Source organism: Mustelus asterias, chromosome 8 (genome assembly GCF_964213995.1).
Source record: "Mustelus asterias chromosome 8, sMusAst1.hap1.1, whole genome shotgun sequence".
In the NCBI taxonomy this organism is placed as follows: Eukaryota; Metazoa; Chordata; class Chondrichthyes; order Carcharhiniformes; family Triakidae; genus Mustelus; species Mustelus asterias.
Genome location: NC_135808.1, coordinates 51,823,219 through 51,841,059, shown reverse-complemented (window position 1 = coordinate 51,841,059; position 17,841 = coordinate 51,823,219). Strand labels below are relative to the sequence as shown.

At 43.2% G+C, this 17,841-nt stretch overlaps 1 protein-coding gene across 9 annotated transcripts in view; it reads left to right on the top strand.

Annotated features, from left to right (window-relative positions):
• cep350 (centrosomal protein 350) overlaps nt 1-17,841 on the top strand; it is a 206,232-nt gene that overhangs the window by 143,712 nt on the left and 44,679 nt on the right. For 6 of the 9 annotated variants that reach the window (XM_078217956.1, XM_078217957.1, XM_078217958.1 and 3 more), the window contains exons 25-28: nt 3,623-3,710; nt 4,426-4,572; nt 5,797-5,972; nt 17,106-17,228. In XM_078217956.1, the coding sequence (XP_078074082.1) occupies nt 3,623-3,710; nt 4,426-4,572; nt 5,797-5,972; nt 17,106-17,228 (534 nt within the window). The remainder of the gene's footprint in view (nt 1-3,622; nt 3,711-4,425; nt 4,573-5,796; nt 5,973-17,105; nt 17,229-17,841) is intronic. The other 3 variants (XM_078217960.1, XM_078217962.1, XM_078217959.1) reach the window with 1 other exon arrangement.

Here is a 17,841-nt window from a genome sequence, read left to right as displayed (position 1 = left end):
ACCAGCGTGAATTATTCCAGCTTTCATGTGAATTCGACACTCAGAATTTTTTGGGGAGAATTCCAGCCCAAAGAGCCCCTTATCATTGACGAGAATTAATCTTGGAATGAAGGCAATATTGATTAATTGTCAACAATCATTTTTTCTTTCAAATTCATCCCTGGGATTTGGATGCCTCTGGCAAGGCTGATATTTATTGCCCACCCCTTGCCCTCGAGTTGGTGAAGGTGAGCCTTCTCTGTGTGGCGAAGGTATCCTCTCAGTGTTGCTAGACTTGAGGTTCAGGATTTTGTCGCATATTGATATGGCAGTGTGCTAACACGCATCAGAGGTTCTTATTCTTTCACTGGGGTGAAAGCCAGTATTTGTTGCCCATTCCAAATTGTCCTTGAGAAGGTGGTGGTGAGCTGTTTTCTTAAACTGAAAAAGTCCAACTAGTGTAGGTACACCCACAGTGCTGATAGGAAGGAAGTTCCAGGAATTTGATCCCATGATAGTGAAGGAATGGCAATATAGTTCCAAGTCAGGACTCGGAACTATATTGTGGTTACTCAATGCAGAATTCCCAGCCTCTGAATAACTCTTTAACATAGTAAAAGGTAGCAGGAGTAGGCCATTTGGCCCTTTGAGCCAGCTCCATCATTCATTATGGTCATGGCTGATCATCCAACTCAGTAACCTGTTCCGCTTTCTCACCATATCCTCTGATCCCTTTAGCCTCAAGAGCTATATCTAACTCCTTCTTGAAAGCATAGAGTGTTTTGGCCTCGATTCCACAAGTGGCTTGGGGGGGAACTTGCAAGTGGTGGTGTTCCCATGTGCCTGTTGCCCTTGTCCTTCTCGGTGGTAAAAGTTGTGGGTTTGGGAGGTGTTGTCTAAGGAGCCTTTGAGTTGCTGCAAAGGCATCCAGAAGATGGTACACACTGCTCCCACTGTGTGTCGCTGTGTGGAAGGAATGAAGGTTTAAGATGATGGATGGGGTGCCACTCGAGGGTTGCTTTGTCCTGGATGGTCTCAAGCTTCTTGAGTATTGTTGGAGTTGCACTCATCCAGACAAGTAAAGATTATTCCATCACACCCCAGACTTGTGCATTGTAGGTGGTGAATAGGCTTTGGGGAGTCAGGAGATGAATTACTCGATGCCGAATTCCCAGCCTCTGAATAACTCTTAACATAGTAAAAGGAAGCAGGAGTAGGCCATTTGGCCCTTTGAGCCTGCTCCATCATTCTTTATGGTCATGGCTGACCATCCAACTCAGAAACCTGTTCCCCTTTTTCATCATATTCTCTGATCCCTTTAGCCTCGAGAGCTATATCTAACTACTTCTTGAAAGCATAGAATGTTTTGGCCTCAACTGCTTTCAATGGTAGAGAATTCCACAGGCTCACTACTCTCTGGGTGAAGAAATTTCTCCTCTCAGCCCTAAGTGGTCTAACCTTTATCTTTAGATTGTGACCCCTGTGTCTGGACTCCCACGTCATCAGGAACATCCTTGTACCCTGTCTAGTCTTGTTAGAATTTTATAGGTTTCTATGAGATTCACCCCCTCATTCTTCTAAAATCCAGCAAATATAATCCTAACCAACTCAATCTCTCCTTATGCGTCAGTCCTGCCATCCCAGGGATCAGCCTGGTAAATTTTCGCTGCATTCTCCCCAAAGCAAGAACATCCTTCCTCAGATAAGGAGATGAAAACTGCACACAATATTTCAGGTGTGGCCTCACCAAGGCCCTGTGTAACTCCAGCAAGGTACCCTTGCTCCTGTACTTGAATTCTCTCGTTATGAAGGCTAGCATTCCATTTGCCGCCTTCACCACCTGCATGCTTACTTTCAGCAACTGGTGTACGAGGACACCCAGATCTTGTTGCACACTCCTCTCTCTCAATCTAGTAGCCACATTATTTATATGGCTGATCCAGTTCAGTTTCTGATGAATGGTAACCCCCAGGAATGTTGACAGTGGAGGTTTGAGCACTGGTGATGCCGATAAATTTTGCTTTTGCTACCAAATAAACCTGTTGGACTTTAACCTGGTGTTGTTAAACTTCTTACTGTGTTTACCCCAGTCCAACGCCGGCATCTCCACATCATGATGCCGATAAATGTCAAGGGTGAGATGTTAGATTCTGTCTTGTTGGAGGTCGTCATTGCCTGGCACTTGTGTGACATGATTGTTAAAAGTCAACCTTGCTGGCATGAGACTGTAATCAGAACAGGCCAGAGTGAGTATGGGTGGCAGGTTTCCTACTCAGCATTAGTGAACCATTTGGTTTTTAATGACAGCTTGACATCTTCATAGTCAGTGATACCAACTTTTAATTTCCAGATTTTCCTTAAACAAAATTCAAGTGTCATGGTATGTTTTGAACTTGCCTTATGTGGATTGTTTGTCCTGACCTCTGGATCACCTAACCAGTTCATTATTAAATGTATGCCGCGTAATTTGGTGAAATTTGTATTTACTGAAGTGCTTGTGAATATTGTACTAATACTCCAGGATTATCAAAGGTGGAATCATTACTCTTCTGTTGCACCTTACCATGTATACGAGCTGCGCTTTCCTCCTTGCAGTGTCACTGCAGCACTCCTCAGATATGCACCCAAAAGATGTGGGCAACTGGAGAGGAAGTGTCAGCAAACCCAGGATGGAAATAGAAAGCTTGGTTTCCAGAGGCATGAATCCCAAAGAAGAGACCACTATCCTCTTTGACTGCTTGCCTCTGTTGCTATGTGAATGCCTCCATCTTCCATGGGAAAGCAATCTAACTGGTTAGCATAATGCAAGTGCTGTGCACGCTAGCTAAATACCGATCCCAAGGGATTTCCTCATGGTGAAAATAGTTTGGACCAAGACTGATTCCCATTCAACTTTCACAGGCATAACCTTGTGTTATTAATCACTTGTATTTAAGCTAGACTGAAAACCTGCTCACTTTACGATAGCTGCAGCCCATCTATGCAGTTGCATTTATACATTTAGCACCAGTTAGTAACCTGTTCTTACATATCCTTTGCCCCATCGGCATTCGTCAAGCTAAACACAGCTTTTTCACTGAGACATTTGGCGCTTGGAGGGAGAGCTCTGCCAACTCTGTATACAGTAAAACTAAATCACAAACTGTTGTCTTAACATGCTGTAGGAATGAGCGAAAATAGACATAGATTTCAGATGATAACCTGAAGATACAGATTGCTAATTCATGATTTGAAATTGGAATCCTGTGCAGCCATAGACTGGATGTACTAGTTGTTCATTTAGAAAGAAAGCATGTCTTTTTCACAAAGATTCCTGTATCTGCCATTCAAGAGTAGAGGGGATCACCTTCACCAAACCAAGTACTCTCAGGTATTGTTTCCACTTTTAACTTTGTTATTGATGAATAAACAGCCTCTCATGGAAATAGTTTTTCTTCAAGTTCAATATAGCCAATGTAAAAGGGCACTGAAGTTGGAACATTTCAAAGAGGTTATGCTATTTCACAGCATTTTAATCATCTTGCTTCTGGTTTGATTTCAAATTGAGGTGGCTAAAATGCATGTTGTGCACGAGCTGATTTACACTGTCTGGAACTTGCTTGTCACTGCACTGTGTGACGTTGCCACATTCTCTCTCAATCAGGCGCCTGAGAGACAAAGGAGAAGATGACAAGATGCCACCCATCCGTAAGAGACAGCGTGGGCTGCTTCTCAGGCTGCAACAGGAGCAGGTAATGCCCATTGAATACCAAAAATACTCTTAATGACTGACTTGTGATCTACTAACCTGTTTAGATTACTGCTACACACAACTTTCATCAGATAAATGAGGTTTTCACTAGGAGCAAACATTACCTGTTGAAAAAGATGCAGAATTCCATCTTTCTGCATTTTTCTATGTGGTGCCATGGTGGCACAGTGTTAAGTACTGTTACCTCACAGTGCCACGGACCCGGATTCAATTCCGGACTTGGGTGACTGTTTATGTGGAGTTTGCATGTTCTCCCCGTGTCTGCATGGGTTTCCTCTGGGTGATGCAGTTTCTTCCCACAGTCTGAAAGATGTGTGGACTACTTGGATTGGACATGCTAAATGGCCCCTTAGTGTCCAAAGATGTGTATGTTAGGTGGTTTATCCATGGTACATGTGTGGGGTTACAGGGTAGGGCAGGGGAGAGGGCCAGGGTGAGATACTCTCGTCAGAGAGTCAATGTAGACTCGATGGGTTGAATGCCCACCTTTTGCACTGTAGGGATTCAGTGAAACAATGTGTTGGACTGTCTAACTTGGAGCACACTGGGTTGTGGAGTTCTGTACTCTGTCATTTTTTTCCTTGGTCAAATGACAACAAGCCATTGTTAACAGTCCACACCCTCTTTCCTAACTTTGGTTCTCATTCCCTGATGTGCTTTTGCCCCCCCCAACCCCCTCCCCACTTTTGCCACAGGCTGAAATCAAACGTCTCCAAGAAGCTAACAGGGCCGCTCGTAAAGAGAGACAGCTGATCCTGAAACAGCAGGAGGAGATTCAGCGCATGCGCCAGACCACCATCAAAATCCAGGAGAAACTAAAATCGGCTGGAGACAGCAAACTGGTCAGTACCCTACCTGAGATGCTGAGTGTGCAAAATGTACATTACTGAAGTATTCAATACAAGGTTACTCTGAAAATAAGATAATATAAGATAAAAATAAGAAAATACACCAGTCATGATCTTGTTCCAGGGTGGAAAAGGCTCAAGGGGCTGAATGGCCTATCCTAATTCGTTGTAAGGAACTGCTTACTCATGAGCGTTACTAGGCGTAATCATGTAGGGAAGGCAAGAGTTGGCATTTCCACTTTTTAAAAATCCTTCTGCAGGTTGTGACATCGCTGGCTGGGCCAACATTTATTGCCCGTCCCTCATTGCCCTTGAACTGAGTGGCTTGCTAAGCCATTTCAGAGGGCATTTATGGATAAACCGCATTGCTGTGGGTCTCGAGTCACATGTAGGTCATGATGGTAAATTTTCTTCCCTAAAGGATACTTGCTAGTGAATTGAATGAGTTTTTATGACAATTGATCATCGTCTCAGTAATAATGGCCATGAAATCATCTTTCAATTCCAGATTTAATTTTAATTGAATTTAAATTCCACCAGCTGGAGTGGTGGGATTTGAACCCATGTTCCCATTTGTCCGGACGTCTGGATTACCAACTGCTGAATATTTCCTGAATGGCCTCGCATTCGTGCTTATCATAACCCTTCTTCTGGTCTCCCATGCCAAAGAAAATAGTTTCTCCCTAGCTATCATTGTAATTGCTTTAATCATTTTCAACACCTGATTAGATCATTAATCTTTCATGCTTGGAGGATACAAGCCTAGTTATAATTTAACCCTTTGAACCCTGGTATCACTGGTAAATCTGTGCTGCACCCTCTCCAAGATGAGCATAGCCTTCCTGAGGTGTAGTGCCCAGAACTGAAGGCAGCATGCACACAACTGTTTATTTCTTGTATGGTACACTCACCCAAACAACAAAAACACACTCCCTGCTTGAGAGAGGGCAACATGCTCCCTTTTGTTCTGTAAATCGGTTCTGGTGAATCCCATTGCATTTTTTCCCAACAAATCCTCGATCTGAATTTGTGTTGAACCTTTCCACAGACCCATCTTTGTATATTCTCAGGTTCAATCTCTCTGGGCAGGATTTTCCAGCCCTGCTTGGATCATCCAGTCTTGCCAAAAGTCGATGGACTTCAACGCTGGGTCCCACATGTCGGGGCTGGAAAATTCTGGTCTTCTTTTATATATCTTTTTTTTTTAAATTGTTCTAGGAGCAGCAGAACGCAGAACAGGTCGAGGTAGAGAATGTTTCTAAAGTGAGCCACACCTCCAGCCCTTTGCAGACAGATGTGGAGACGCGGAGCCCCTCCCCCGTTTCTATCTCGGGGAGTGAGACCAGCAGCATTATGCAAAAACTAAAGAAGATGCGCAGTCACATGGATGAAAAGTAATACGATACATATTCAATTATTTGTTGGGGCTTGTAATGTCTACTGCTGTGAAAACATGACAAACCTAACCACCTTCATTGCAGCCCACATTTTGTCAGCTGGTGCATGTTATGTTTGGGGCGGGGTGGGAGAACTGGCAGTGCCAAGATATAATATATAAAGCCCCACTTAAATTCCCTTTCCCAGTGCCAGTGGTGTTTGCTGGATAACGTGGTTCCAAGTGCGCTTCGCCAGATATCACCTCTGAAGTGTTGGGAATGGGCAACTAAATGCCTCAGTACCAGGGACCCGGGTTCAATTCCAGCCTTGGGTCACTGTCTGTGTGGAGTTTGCATGTTCTTCCCGTGACCTCACCCCTGCCTTCCAAGTAGGCCTCCCTGAGAACTGTGGCAGTATTCCACCCTCTCCTTCATCTTTTGTATCAGCACTGTTTACCTCACGGCCCTGGATTCATGGAATTGCATTGTGAAAGTGAAGATTTTCTCAAATGAAAAGCTCACTTGCATTTGGTTGGGGGTAGCAGAGAAACTGAATTGTTCATCCGGAAGGAATTGTTGGCTTTACGTCATTAGTGTAAGCTTCTTTCCTTATTACATAGGATTGCATAGAATATTCAAAACAGAAACTGGACCTAACCAGATTAGGTCGATGTTTATGCTCTACTGGAGCCTCCTCTTATTTTCTTCGTCTAAATCTATCATCATAGCCCTCTATTTTCTTCTTATACTTGTCCAGTGTCCCCTTAAATACATTCAATCTATTTGCTTCAACCACTCTCTGTGGGAGCGAGTTCCACATTCTGGGTGGATACCACTGTCTGGGTGAATAAGTTTTTTCTGAATTCCCTATTGGATTTCTTGGTGACTAATATTTATGGTATCTAGTTATGTTCTTCCCCACAAGAAGCAACACTGCCTGTGTCCACTCTTATCAGAACTTTTCGTAACTTTAAAGACCTCAATTAAGTCGTTCCTCAACCCTTTTTTTTCCCCCCCAAGTCAAAAGAGATGCAACCTGTCAATCCTTTCCTAGCATTTATACCCACATATTTCTGGAATTACCCATGTAAATCTTTTCTGCACCCTCTCCAGAGCCCCCCCTCGAAAGAAATATCATTTTTATAATATGGCAGCCAGAACTGCATGCAGTACTGAGGCCAAACCAAGATTCGATAACCAGAAAATTATAGAAGTGCAGAAGGCCTGTTGAGCCTGCACCGATGGCAGTCCCACTCAGGCTCTATCCCTATAAGCCCACGTATTTACCCTGCCCGTCACCCTGGCACTAAGGGACAATTTAGCTTGGCCAATCCACCTAACCTACACATCTTTAGACTGTGGGAGGAAACTGGAACACCTAGAGGAGACCCATGCAGATACAGGAAGAACATGCAAACTCCACACAGTGACCCAAGGCTGGAATTGAACCCGGGTCCCTGGTGCTGAGGCAGCAGTGCTAACCACTGCACCGCCCATGATTTAGCATAATGGATAAATAATTAAATGGGAATGATGTGCTTATTTGATGGATTTGATTTCTGCTTTTACAGGCCATCTTTTTTTGGCAATTGTGATAGTTTCATTAAATTTGTCTGCTGATTGTTCAATTCTTCAAAGTAAGAAACCTTTGCCCAATGAAATACTATGTTTCTCTCCCCTATATCATTGTACATGCTGTGAGGAGTGATGGTTGCAAACTTTGTCTTTCGATGTATCTTTCTATTGGTAATTGCGTTTCAAATAAGTTTGGGTTGTCAGATTTCCACAGTCCGACAAAAGTCAAATTTGACATCTTGAACAAGGGGGTGATTGAAGTATCTACAGCACAAGTGAAGTGACAAGCTAATAAGTCTGATAGTGGAAGTAAAGGGAATTGAGATTTGAGGCTGCTACTGAGCAAGATAGGTTAGTCAATACACTGTAATAACTTGGCAATATCCTTCTCTTTGTGTCTGCATCCTGCTTGACATCCCTTGTCCCCGGTTACCCACCTTCTCGCATATTGGATTTGAGCAGAAATAAAATGACAGCTGGGCAACTAAAATACAGTGGCCTGGGTCGTATTTGCTACTGTACCTGAGCTAATGATTTTGTTTTAAGGCCTTAGAGGTAGGGAAGAAAAGTTTCTGCTGGTTAAAATCTGAAATAAAGGGCTGTCTGCACAGAAAACTAGGTGATCAACAATCAGTTTCATAGATCATGGAATATTAATCCTTGATCAGTTATGATGTAGAATCAGCTGAGACAGGCAGGATGGTGTGTGTGCGCGTGTGTATTTCATAGGGCAAAGATGGGTGCTATCAAGCATCATGGAAAATAAGAGACAAACATGCAGATTCTGCAGGATAGATAGGCAGTAAGAAAACCTAATGGTGACAATTAAATGGGTAGACAGTAGATTGTACCTTAAAAGTTACACCCATGGATCTTGTAAGGTGCAATGGTAGTCGCGACTTTCTTTACTTTCCCAATTATCTCTTGATTGTCTTATTGTTGGAGTATCCAATGAAATTGCAGACAGCACCTTTAGGAAGATGGAGCAGTTGCCTGTTTGGGCTGTCCTAAGACATTAAACTTTTTCTGCCAAAGGATTGAACTCAGGAGTATTATCCTCATGAAGAAATCAGTTTGTCCACTATGCTAATGGAAATTAATGACAGCAGCCCAGAAAAAAACCCAGAATGAATGATAGGAAAGGTTGCAAGACTTGTAATTACAGAGTTGGTTGTTGTGAATAATTCCTGTGAATCGAAATAAACCGCAACCAGAAATTTTGGAGGAAATGTTGAATTAATATCCCACCTCTAAGAATAGAGATCTTGGTGTTCAGAGTTTAAAGGAGAATTTTAGAAAATTAATTAAACCTAATATTTAAGTTCAATTTTGAGATAATTTCAAATAAAAAGCCATCATATCTTGAGCATTTGGTCATGAAAATCAAACATTTAATAAGCTTTCATTTGTCAAGAGACTTATAGCTTTTATATGTGAAATGAATTAAATGGCCAAGCATATTCAAAGACTATCTGAAACGGTTCTACATGATGCCTGTTAATACCTACTGTCATAAGAGTGGTAGAATGATGTCAATCCAGAGATCAGGTAAGCGTGGAGCCTGACCTTCCCAATAAGTTTCCAGTTTGAATGCATTAATTTGAATCTTGCATGATTTCATGGGCTGCTTGTGTGTGATTGTCTTTTATGAACGGGCCTGTACAAACTAACAGTGCTTACTGTTAACCTCTGGGCTGGGCAGACTTTCAAATTTAAATATGTGGGTCCACATCATATTAGCAAGATTTCTGTGTAGTTTCAGTCTTTTAAAGTTTATTTATTAGTTCACAAGTAGGGTTGCATTAACACTGCAATGAAGTCACTGTGAAAATCCCCTATGGGTGCTACACTCTGGCGCCTGTTCGGGTACACTGAGGCAGAATTTTAGCATGGTTGATACACCTAACCAGCACGTCTTCTAGACTGTGGGTGGAAACTGGAGCGCCCGGAGGAAACCCATGCGGACACGGGGGAGAATGTGCAAACTCCACACAGTGACCCAAGCTGGGAATCGAACCCGGGTTCCTGGCGTTGTGAAGCAGCAGTGCTAACCACTGTGCCACCATGTTGACCTAACTTACACCAACTTAAAAATGAATAAAAACATCAGAACAGAAGTGCTGACAAAAGAATGTACACGTTTGTGGGCTTCTGCCATTGCTTCATCAGTTTGATGTTAATAAGAAAATGATGTTGCGGCTATCTAAAAGGGTAGAGAAATTTCCCCATCCAAAACTGTTTAGTTACCCTTATTTTGAGGGTCTTGTAACTCCCATTTTTACATTGTGAAAGTAATAATGTGAAATTGGAAAGAAATTACCTGAAGATTGAAATTAATGGCAGGAAGCTTGCTCAAAAGGGTTATTGTTGAAAGGGAATAGCCATGGCTGGTTATCGAACTGCATTTAACAAATCTCAAATGCTTTTGGAAAGCAGAGTCATTGTTTGCAGATTAGGTTTTCATTGGCTAGAATAAGCATGACAAGGACAATATTCCTATGTGTCCATTCATGTGTGCATATATTGGCAGCTCCTGTGGACCCCTACCCCAGTTGACCATTGTTCCACCACTTCTCTACCATTCTTCTGCCATTTCAGGCTTGTGCCCTCTTCATGAGGGCCATAAATTCCCTCTGTGCCACTCTTAACATTCTCTGACAGACCCAGTGAGACACCTGTCCTGCCTGTTTATGAGCAGAAGCCACAGTTGCCCTGTTTTCCAGTTGCCAACTTTCTGTTCTTTGAGGAGCATTGTCCACCTCCTTCCTAACCCCTCATGCTACCTTTCTTGGACTCTGCCAGTGGATCAATCACCATCCTTCTCATATTTCATTCCAAAATGTCTATTAAATCAGAAACCAAATCCTTGCAATTTACAACCTTTTTTTGAATATTTATATTAACATCCTGGCTGTGACTATAGTGTAAGACGTCTCACAACGCCAGGTTCAAGTCCAACAGGTTTATTTGGTAGCCCAAGCCACTAGCTTTCGGAGCGCTGCCCCTTCATCAGGTGAGTGGGATTTTAGTTCACAAACAGGGCATCTAAAGACAAACTCAATTTACAAAATAATGGTTGGAATGCAAGTCTTTACAGGTAATCAAGTCTTAAAGGTACAGACAATGTGAGTGGAGAGAGTGTTAAGCACAGGTTAAAGAGATGTGTATTGTCTCCAGCCAGGACAGTTAGTGAGATTTTGCAGGCCCAGGCAAGTCATGGGGGTTACAGATAGTGTGACGTGAACCCAAGATCCCAGTTGAGGCCATCCTCATGTGTGCGGAACTTGGCTATCAGTCTCTGCTCAGCGACTCTGTGTTGTCGTGTGTCGTGGAGGCTGCCCTGGAGAACGCTTACCCGAAGATCAGAGGCCGGATGCCTGTGAGCGCTGAAGTGTTCCCCAACAGGAAGAGAACACTCTTGCCTGGTGATTGTAGAGCGGTGTTCCATTCATCCGTTGCTGTAGCATCTGCATGGTCTCCCCAATGTACCATGCCTCGGGACATCCTTTCCTGCAGATAATCAGGTAGATAATGTTGGCTGAGTTGCAAGTGTATGTACCGTGTACCTGGTAGATGGTGTTCTCACGTGAGATGATGGCATCCGTGTCGATGATCTGGCACGCCTTGCAGAGGTTGCTGTGGCAAGGTTGTGTGGTGTCGTGGTCACTGTTCTCCTGAAAGCATGGGTAGTTTGCTGCGGACAATGGTCTGAGGTTGTTTGAAGGCAAGAAGTGGGGGTTTGGGGATGGCCTTGGTGAGATGTTCATCTTCATCAATGACATGTTGAAGGCTCCGAGAAGATGTTGTAGCTTCTCTGCTCCAGGGAAGTACTGGACGACAAAGGGTACTCTGTCCACCGTGTCCCATGTTTGTCTTCTGAGGAGGCCGGTACGGTTTTCCGCTGTGTAGCGTTGGAACTGTCGATCCATGAGTCCAGCGCCATATTCTGTTCTTATGAGGGCATCTTTCAGCGTCTGGAGGTGTCTGTTGCGATCCTCCTCATCTGAGCAGATCCTGTGTATTCGGAGGGCTTGTGCGTAGGGGATGGCTTCTTTAATGTGTTTAGGGTGGAAGCTGGAGAAGTGGAGCATCGTGAGGTTATCCGTGGGCTTGCAGTACAGTGAAGTGCTGAGGTGACCGTCCTTGATGGAGATGCATGTGTCCAAGAATGCAACCAATTCCGGAGAGTGGTCCATGGTGAGTCTGACGGTGGGATGGAACTTGTTGATGTCATCATATAGTTGTTTCAGTGATTCTTCACCATGAGTCCAAAGGAAGAAAATGTCATCGATGTATCTAGTGTATAGCATCGGTTGAAGGTCCTGTGCAGTGAAAAAGTCTTGTTCGAACCTGTGCATGTTCGAACTCATGCACAGGTTCGAACAAGACCTCTTCACTGCACAGGACCTTCAACTGATGCTCTACACTAGATACATCGATGACATTTTCTTCCTTTGGACTCAGGGTGAAGAATCACTGAAACAACTATATGATGACATCAACAAGTTCCATCCCACCATCAGACTCACCATGGACTACTCTGCGGAATCGGTTGCATTCTTGGACACATGCATCCCCATCAAGGACGGTCACCTCAGCACTTCACTGTATCACAAGCCCACGGATAACCACATGATGCTCCAATTCTCCAGCTTCCACCCTAAACACGTTAAAGAAGCCATCCTCTACGGACAAGCCCTCCGTATACACAGGATCTGCTCAGATGAGGAGGATCGCAACAGACACCTCCAGACGCTGAAAGATGCCCTCATAAGAACAGGATATGGCGCTCGACTCATCGATCGACAGTTCCGACGCGCCAGAGCGAAAAACCAAACCAACCTCCTCAGAAGACAAACATGGGACACGGCGGACAGGGTACCCTTCGTCATCCCGTACTTTCCCGGAGCGGAGAAGCTACGACATCTTCTCCGGAACCTTCAACATGTCATTGATGAAGACGAATATCTCGCCAAGGCCATCCCCACACCCCCACTTCTTGCCTTCAAACAACCGCACAACCTCAAACAGACCATTGTCCGCAGAAAACTACCCAGCTTTCAGGAGAACAGTGACCACGACACCACACAACCCTGCCACAGCAACCTCTGCAAGACGTGCCGGATCATCGACACAGATGCCATCATCTCACGTGAGAACACCATCCACCAGGTACACAGTACATACACTTGCAACTCGGCCAACGTTGTCTACCTGATACGCTGCAGGAAAGGATGTCCCGAGGCATGGTACATTGGGGCGACCATGCAGACACTATGACAACGGATGAATGAACACCGCTCGACAATCACCAGGCAAGAGTGTTCTCTTCCTGTTGGGGAACACTTCAGCGGTCACGGGCATTCGGCCTCTGATCTTCGGGTAAGCTTTCTCCAAGGCGGCCTTCACGACACACGACAACGCAGGGTTGCTGAGCAGAGACTGATAGCCAAGTTCCGTACACATGAGGACGGCCTCAACCAGGATCTTGGGTTCATGTCACACTATCTGTAACCCCACGACTTGCTTGGGCTTGCAAAATCTCACTAACTGTCCTGGCTGGAGACAATACACATCTCTTTAACCTGTGCTTAACCCCTCTCCACTCACATTGTCTGTACCTTTAAGACTTGATTACCTGTAAAGACTCGCATTCCAACCATTATTTTGTAAATTGAGTTTTTGTCTTTATATGCCTTGTTTGTGAACTGAAATCCCACTCACCTGACGAAGGGGTAGCGCTCCGAAAGCTAGTGGCTTGTGCTACCAAATAAACCTGTTGGACTTTAACCTGGTGTTGTGAGACTTCTTACTGTGTTTACCCCAGTCCAACGCCGGCATCTCCACATTGTGACTATATGTGTACAGATGGTGACATTTTCCTCCTTTACTGAAGCCTCCCTGCCGGGCTGTACTTTCCTCAAGCATTATGCAAGGGTGTGGTCCTTATCTCCAAAGGTTTCTTCCCCCGACCTGAAATGCCTTCTCTTCCTTTAAACTGTTCACCTCTTTTCACTCCCACACCTCTCTAATGTACTATTGTCTATCCCCTATCCCACCATGAGATTCTCACCAAGTTCTTGCTCCTTTCCTCCCTCAGCCTCTGCACTGATAAATCATCTTTCTCAGTGATTTCAATCATTTTTGCTCCTTTGCCTCTCTTCTTAATTTGTTGCCTTCCTGTCTTCTTTTAATCTCTCCACTATTTTCGATGGTCTTTTTGACATCTTGATCGTTTCCAACCGCTTTTTTGTATTCTTCACCATCTACATCTTTAACCTCCTTTCAATCTCATCTGCATCTGCCCTTTGGAAAAAACTTACCATCAAATGATTTGCATCTACGTTTCAAACTTCTAACTACTTTACTTCTGCTCTCATTCTGGCTGTTCCCCTGAGATGACCCCTATTTTCATTCCCTGAAGTTCATTGGAGGATTTGGCACACACTGAGTGAGCTATCCAGCACCACTCTTACTAGAGGGCGCAGGAGTAGGCCATTCAGCCCATCGGGACTATCTGCCATTCAGTATGATCATAGCCGATCATCCATTTCAGTGCCTTTTTCCCACACTAACTCCAAATCACTTTGTCATTGGTATTTTGAAATCTGTCAATCTCTGCTTTAAGCATACTCAATACTTGATGACTGAGCCTCCACACAGCCCTCTGAGGTAGAGAATTCCAAAGGTCCACAATCCTCCGAGTTTAAAAATAAATTCTCCTCCTCCAAAAAACACTTTCTTTTTAACCTCATTGACTTTTAGTAGGAGAAGTCTAGTCATTTGTGTGCAAGGTTTATGTTGCAATTTTTGTGGTGAACACATCAAAAGAAATTTATGATTCAGTGATGCATCTTACTTTTCCAGCCATTTTATTTACTTTAGACTGTAACTAACATAGGCTACTGTAATGTAGGTTTATATGTGGTACCTGAAAACTAAACTGCAATAAGCCCCAGGGGTTTGAATAAAGGAAACTTGACCTGTATTTGTTTTGCCTTTGATACCTTTGATAAGTTCAGATCCTTGCCTTCAAATCCCACCATGACCTTCCCCCTCACTATCTCTGTAATTTCCTCCAGCCCCACACCCATCAAAAGTATCTACACTTCTCTAACTCTGATACCCTAAAAATCCTCGATATTAATTGCTCCACTGGTGGCTGTGCCTTCAGTTGCATGGGCCCCAAGCTCTGAAATACCCTCTCTACACTTCCCTGCCGTTCTACCTGACTTTCCTCATTTAAGACACAACTAAAGATCTGCCTAGCTTTGATCATCTGACCTAGTATCTCCTTTGATGGCTCAGTGTCATACTTTGTTTCATAATGCTCCTGTAAAGTATTTTGGAATATTTCATTATGTTAAAGACACTACATAAATATAAGTTGATGCTGGTTTTAATTTTCTGGCTCTGACTGTTCTTTTAAGTCAAAGGCTGATAAATAATTGATAACTCACACTACAGCTTCAGTAAAATTTGAAATCTTGGTGTATATAATTTGTCAGGGTATCTGGAGGATCGGTTTACTCTACCTCCATTTTAAAATAGTGCAGCTTTGCAACCCATTAATGTGGTCCTTCGAAAGCAAATTGCAGCCAGGTTTATTTTAACTCCAGCTTTCATAGTGACAAAATGAAAACATCCTCCCCCTTTTCTTTGGGTGGGGAAGGCTTCAGTGTTTCTCAAAGGCACTCTTGATTATTGGGCTGTATTGTTGAGTATCCAATCAAGTGACATCTAATTCAGTCCAGTGTGGTTTCAGTTTGTAATTTCTGAAAGGTGTTTTTTTTCTCACACCGCTGATCAGGTGCATGGGGTATGTGGTTGTCCCAGATTTGGAATTAGTTGCATTTAAGACAAAAGATAATGAACTAATATTTTGAATTAAATATTGAACATAAGCAATGCAAAGATGGCCAAAAAGTATCTGATAATTCAAATTAAGTGGCTTCAAATAACAAGTGAACCATTGTGTTGTTTCTGTACTTTTGTGCCCTTGTTGAAGTGATGTGCATGCCCTATCTAACCCTTGCAACTGTTGTTTCCATCTTGTGTCTGGCACAATTGCTGTTAACAGTTGGTTTCTTTGCAGTGGTACTATAACATCTAGAATAGAAGTCCTGAATATCTATTTCTGAAATATTCAATATGCTTGAACTGCAGGTTTGACATTGTTTCACATCTCATTGGCACACTTCTATATTGTAATAGTGTACTGTGCCATGGAGTGTTGAAACCAAGTCTGTAGTTCCTCACCTGATAAATAGTTCATGATGGGGAAGTGGTATTTGAAGACTCACGTACTTCAGAACATGAAGTCATAAAGAATCAAAGGCTAAATTAGAGTGGGTAAATTCAGTTTACTACCCTGCTTGAGGTAAATTACCAAAAATGCATGGCTCTTCGATTTGAGAATAATAGATGGGGTAGTTGGGGGGGGGGGGGGGGTGCGGCGGGGGTTCCATACCTTAAGAGCCATTTAAATGTATTATTTATGATCTACTGCATCTTTTAAATAATAATTGATATTTTGAAAGAGCATGTAGTTAGGGGGATATCAGCATAGTGTCACTACTTTGTGCAGGGGTTTATATAATCTTTCTAATTTTTAACCATTGCAGACTTTGCAGTGGTGTAGCATCCATTTCATTCTACCAGCTTGTTTCAGACCCTCTTTGTTGGTTTTATAAAGTGAGGGTCACGTCTATGCAGATCTTGCTACCTCAGCTGAATGGCAGAGTTCCAAAAATCAAAAGGGAGGAAGGTGGCAGTCCTTTGTTGTCCAATGTGGATTGCAGTCCTGTGTCTGTCTGGTCCCAGTCTGTATCTGTATTAGTAAAAATTAGAATCTCTGGGATGTTTGTGGAAAGTTCTGCAGGTTGTCACATTCGTACCAAGTGATGACAGTCAAAGACTAAATTTGCACTCTTTGCCAACAACAATGGTTGGTTGGAGAAGAAGGTCACTGCCCTTGGGGAGATCCTTATTCACCCTACTAGATTCATCTGATGACTGTGTGTTGGCTGTGGAGTGAAATGAAATAGGATTGGGGAAGTAGTATGAATGTGGACTATTTTAAATCACCCTCTTATAATTCCCTTGCCTCGTTCTGCAAGGGAGTTTGTCAATGCAGAAACAGAACTCAACTACTCTTTGGAAAAAGTAGCATTCAGGAACATTTCTTGACATCAACTAATCATAGGTTCCGATCCCAATGCTGGTTGACACTCTACCCTTTTTCAGATGGGTTTGTAAGTTGTGTTTGGAGTATTAGGGTTGTAACTGTAATACAGTATTTAAGCTTCTCATCCTCCTCTTCCACCCCCATCAGAGATTTAGGAGCTGATGTCGGCGTTGATGAGCATTGTTGCCAGTTGATGTCATAGAATCCTAGTAGAAGGAATTGGATTGAGGCAAAAGGTGGACGGAGATTGGAGCTAAACAGTTTTATGCATTAAGTGGAATTTCTGCTTAAAATGTGAGGCTTTCTTTAGAGTATCTAAAGGATTAAGTTATTTTGGGGTAATACTCAGCTGTTGTCTTTTTTTTCTCCTGTTTTGCCTCTTTTTGTAGACACTGCTCTCCTGTTCACTACTTCTTCTCTGTCTTTACGTCTCATCACTGGGCTTCTCTCAGTGTCTGTTTCCCCAACCTACATCCCAAATTCCAGCTGTACATCTACAACCAGCTGGTCAGGTACTGTGCAACCTCTGCTTCTCACTGATCGAGCATGCTCTTGTTTCATCACATGCACGTGGGTGGCGTGGGGGTTGATGGTGGGTGGAGGGGAGAGAATTGTGCAGAGAAAATTTGAGTTCCTGCATCTCTCGGTTGTGGCTTCACATAGATCCGCCAAGCTGCTGGTTGGCAATTTATTGCAGACTTTGCAGATGAACTGAAGCGTGTTTATTAAAGGGGCATTACCATGGAAGTGAGAGGTCAAAATTACATTTAAAATCTTGAGTTGTTGATGCCAACAGAACAATGTTTAAGATTGAATTGTTCAAAATTTTGAATAGGACTATTAATATTGTGACTAAACTGCAGCTCACTGATCTCGTTTAATGCACCTTTAAGCTAGGCATGTAATTTTATATTACAGGCCTAAATTTTCAGGTGGCAATGCCCCTTTAACAGTATCAATGTGTCTTTGGTGAGCACTTGAGATTTTTCCATTTTCACTCTCCTACATACTTAAGTTTTCCCAAACTAAATCAGGATGTAATTGTCACAGTATTCGCCCTTCTAGAATATCTGCAAAATGCGCATGTAACTACTTTAGTTTGAATGCCTGTCACTTCAAATAATG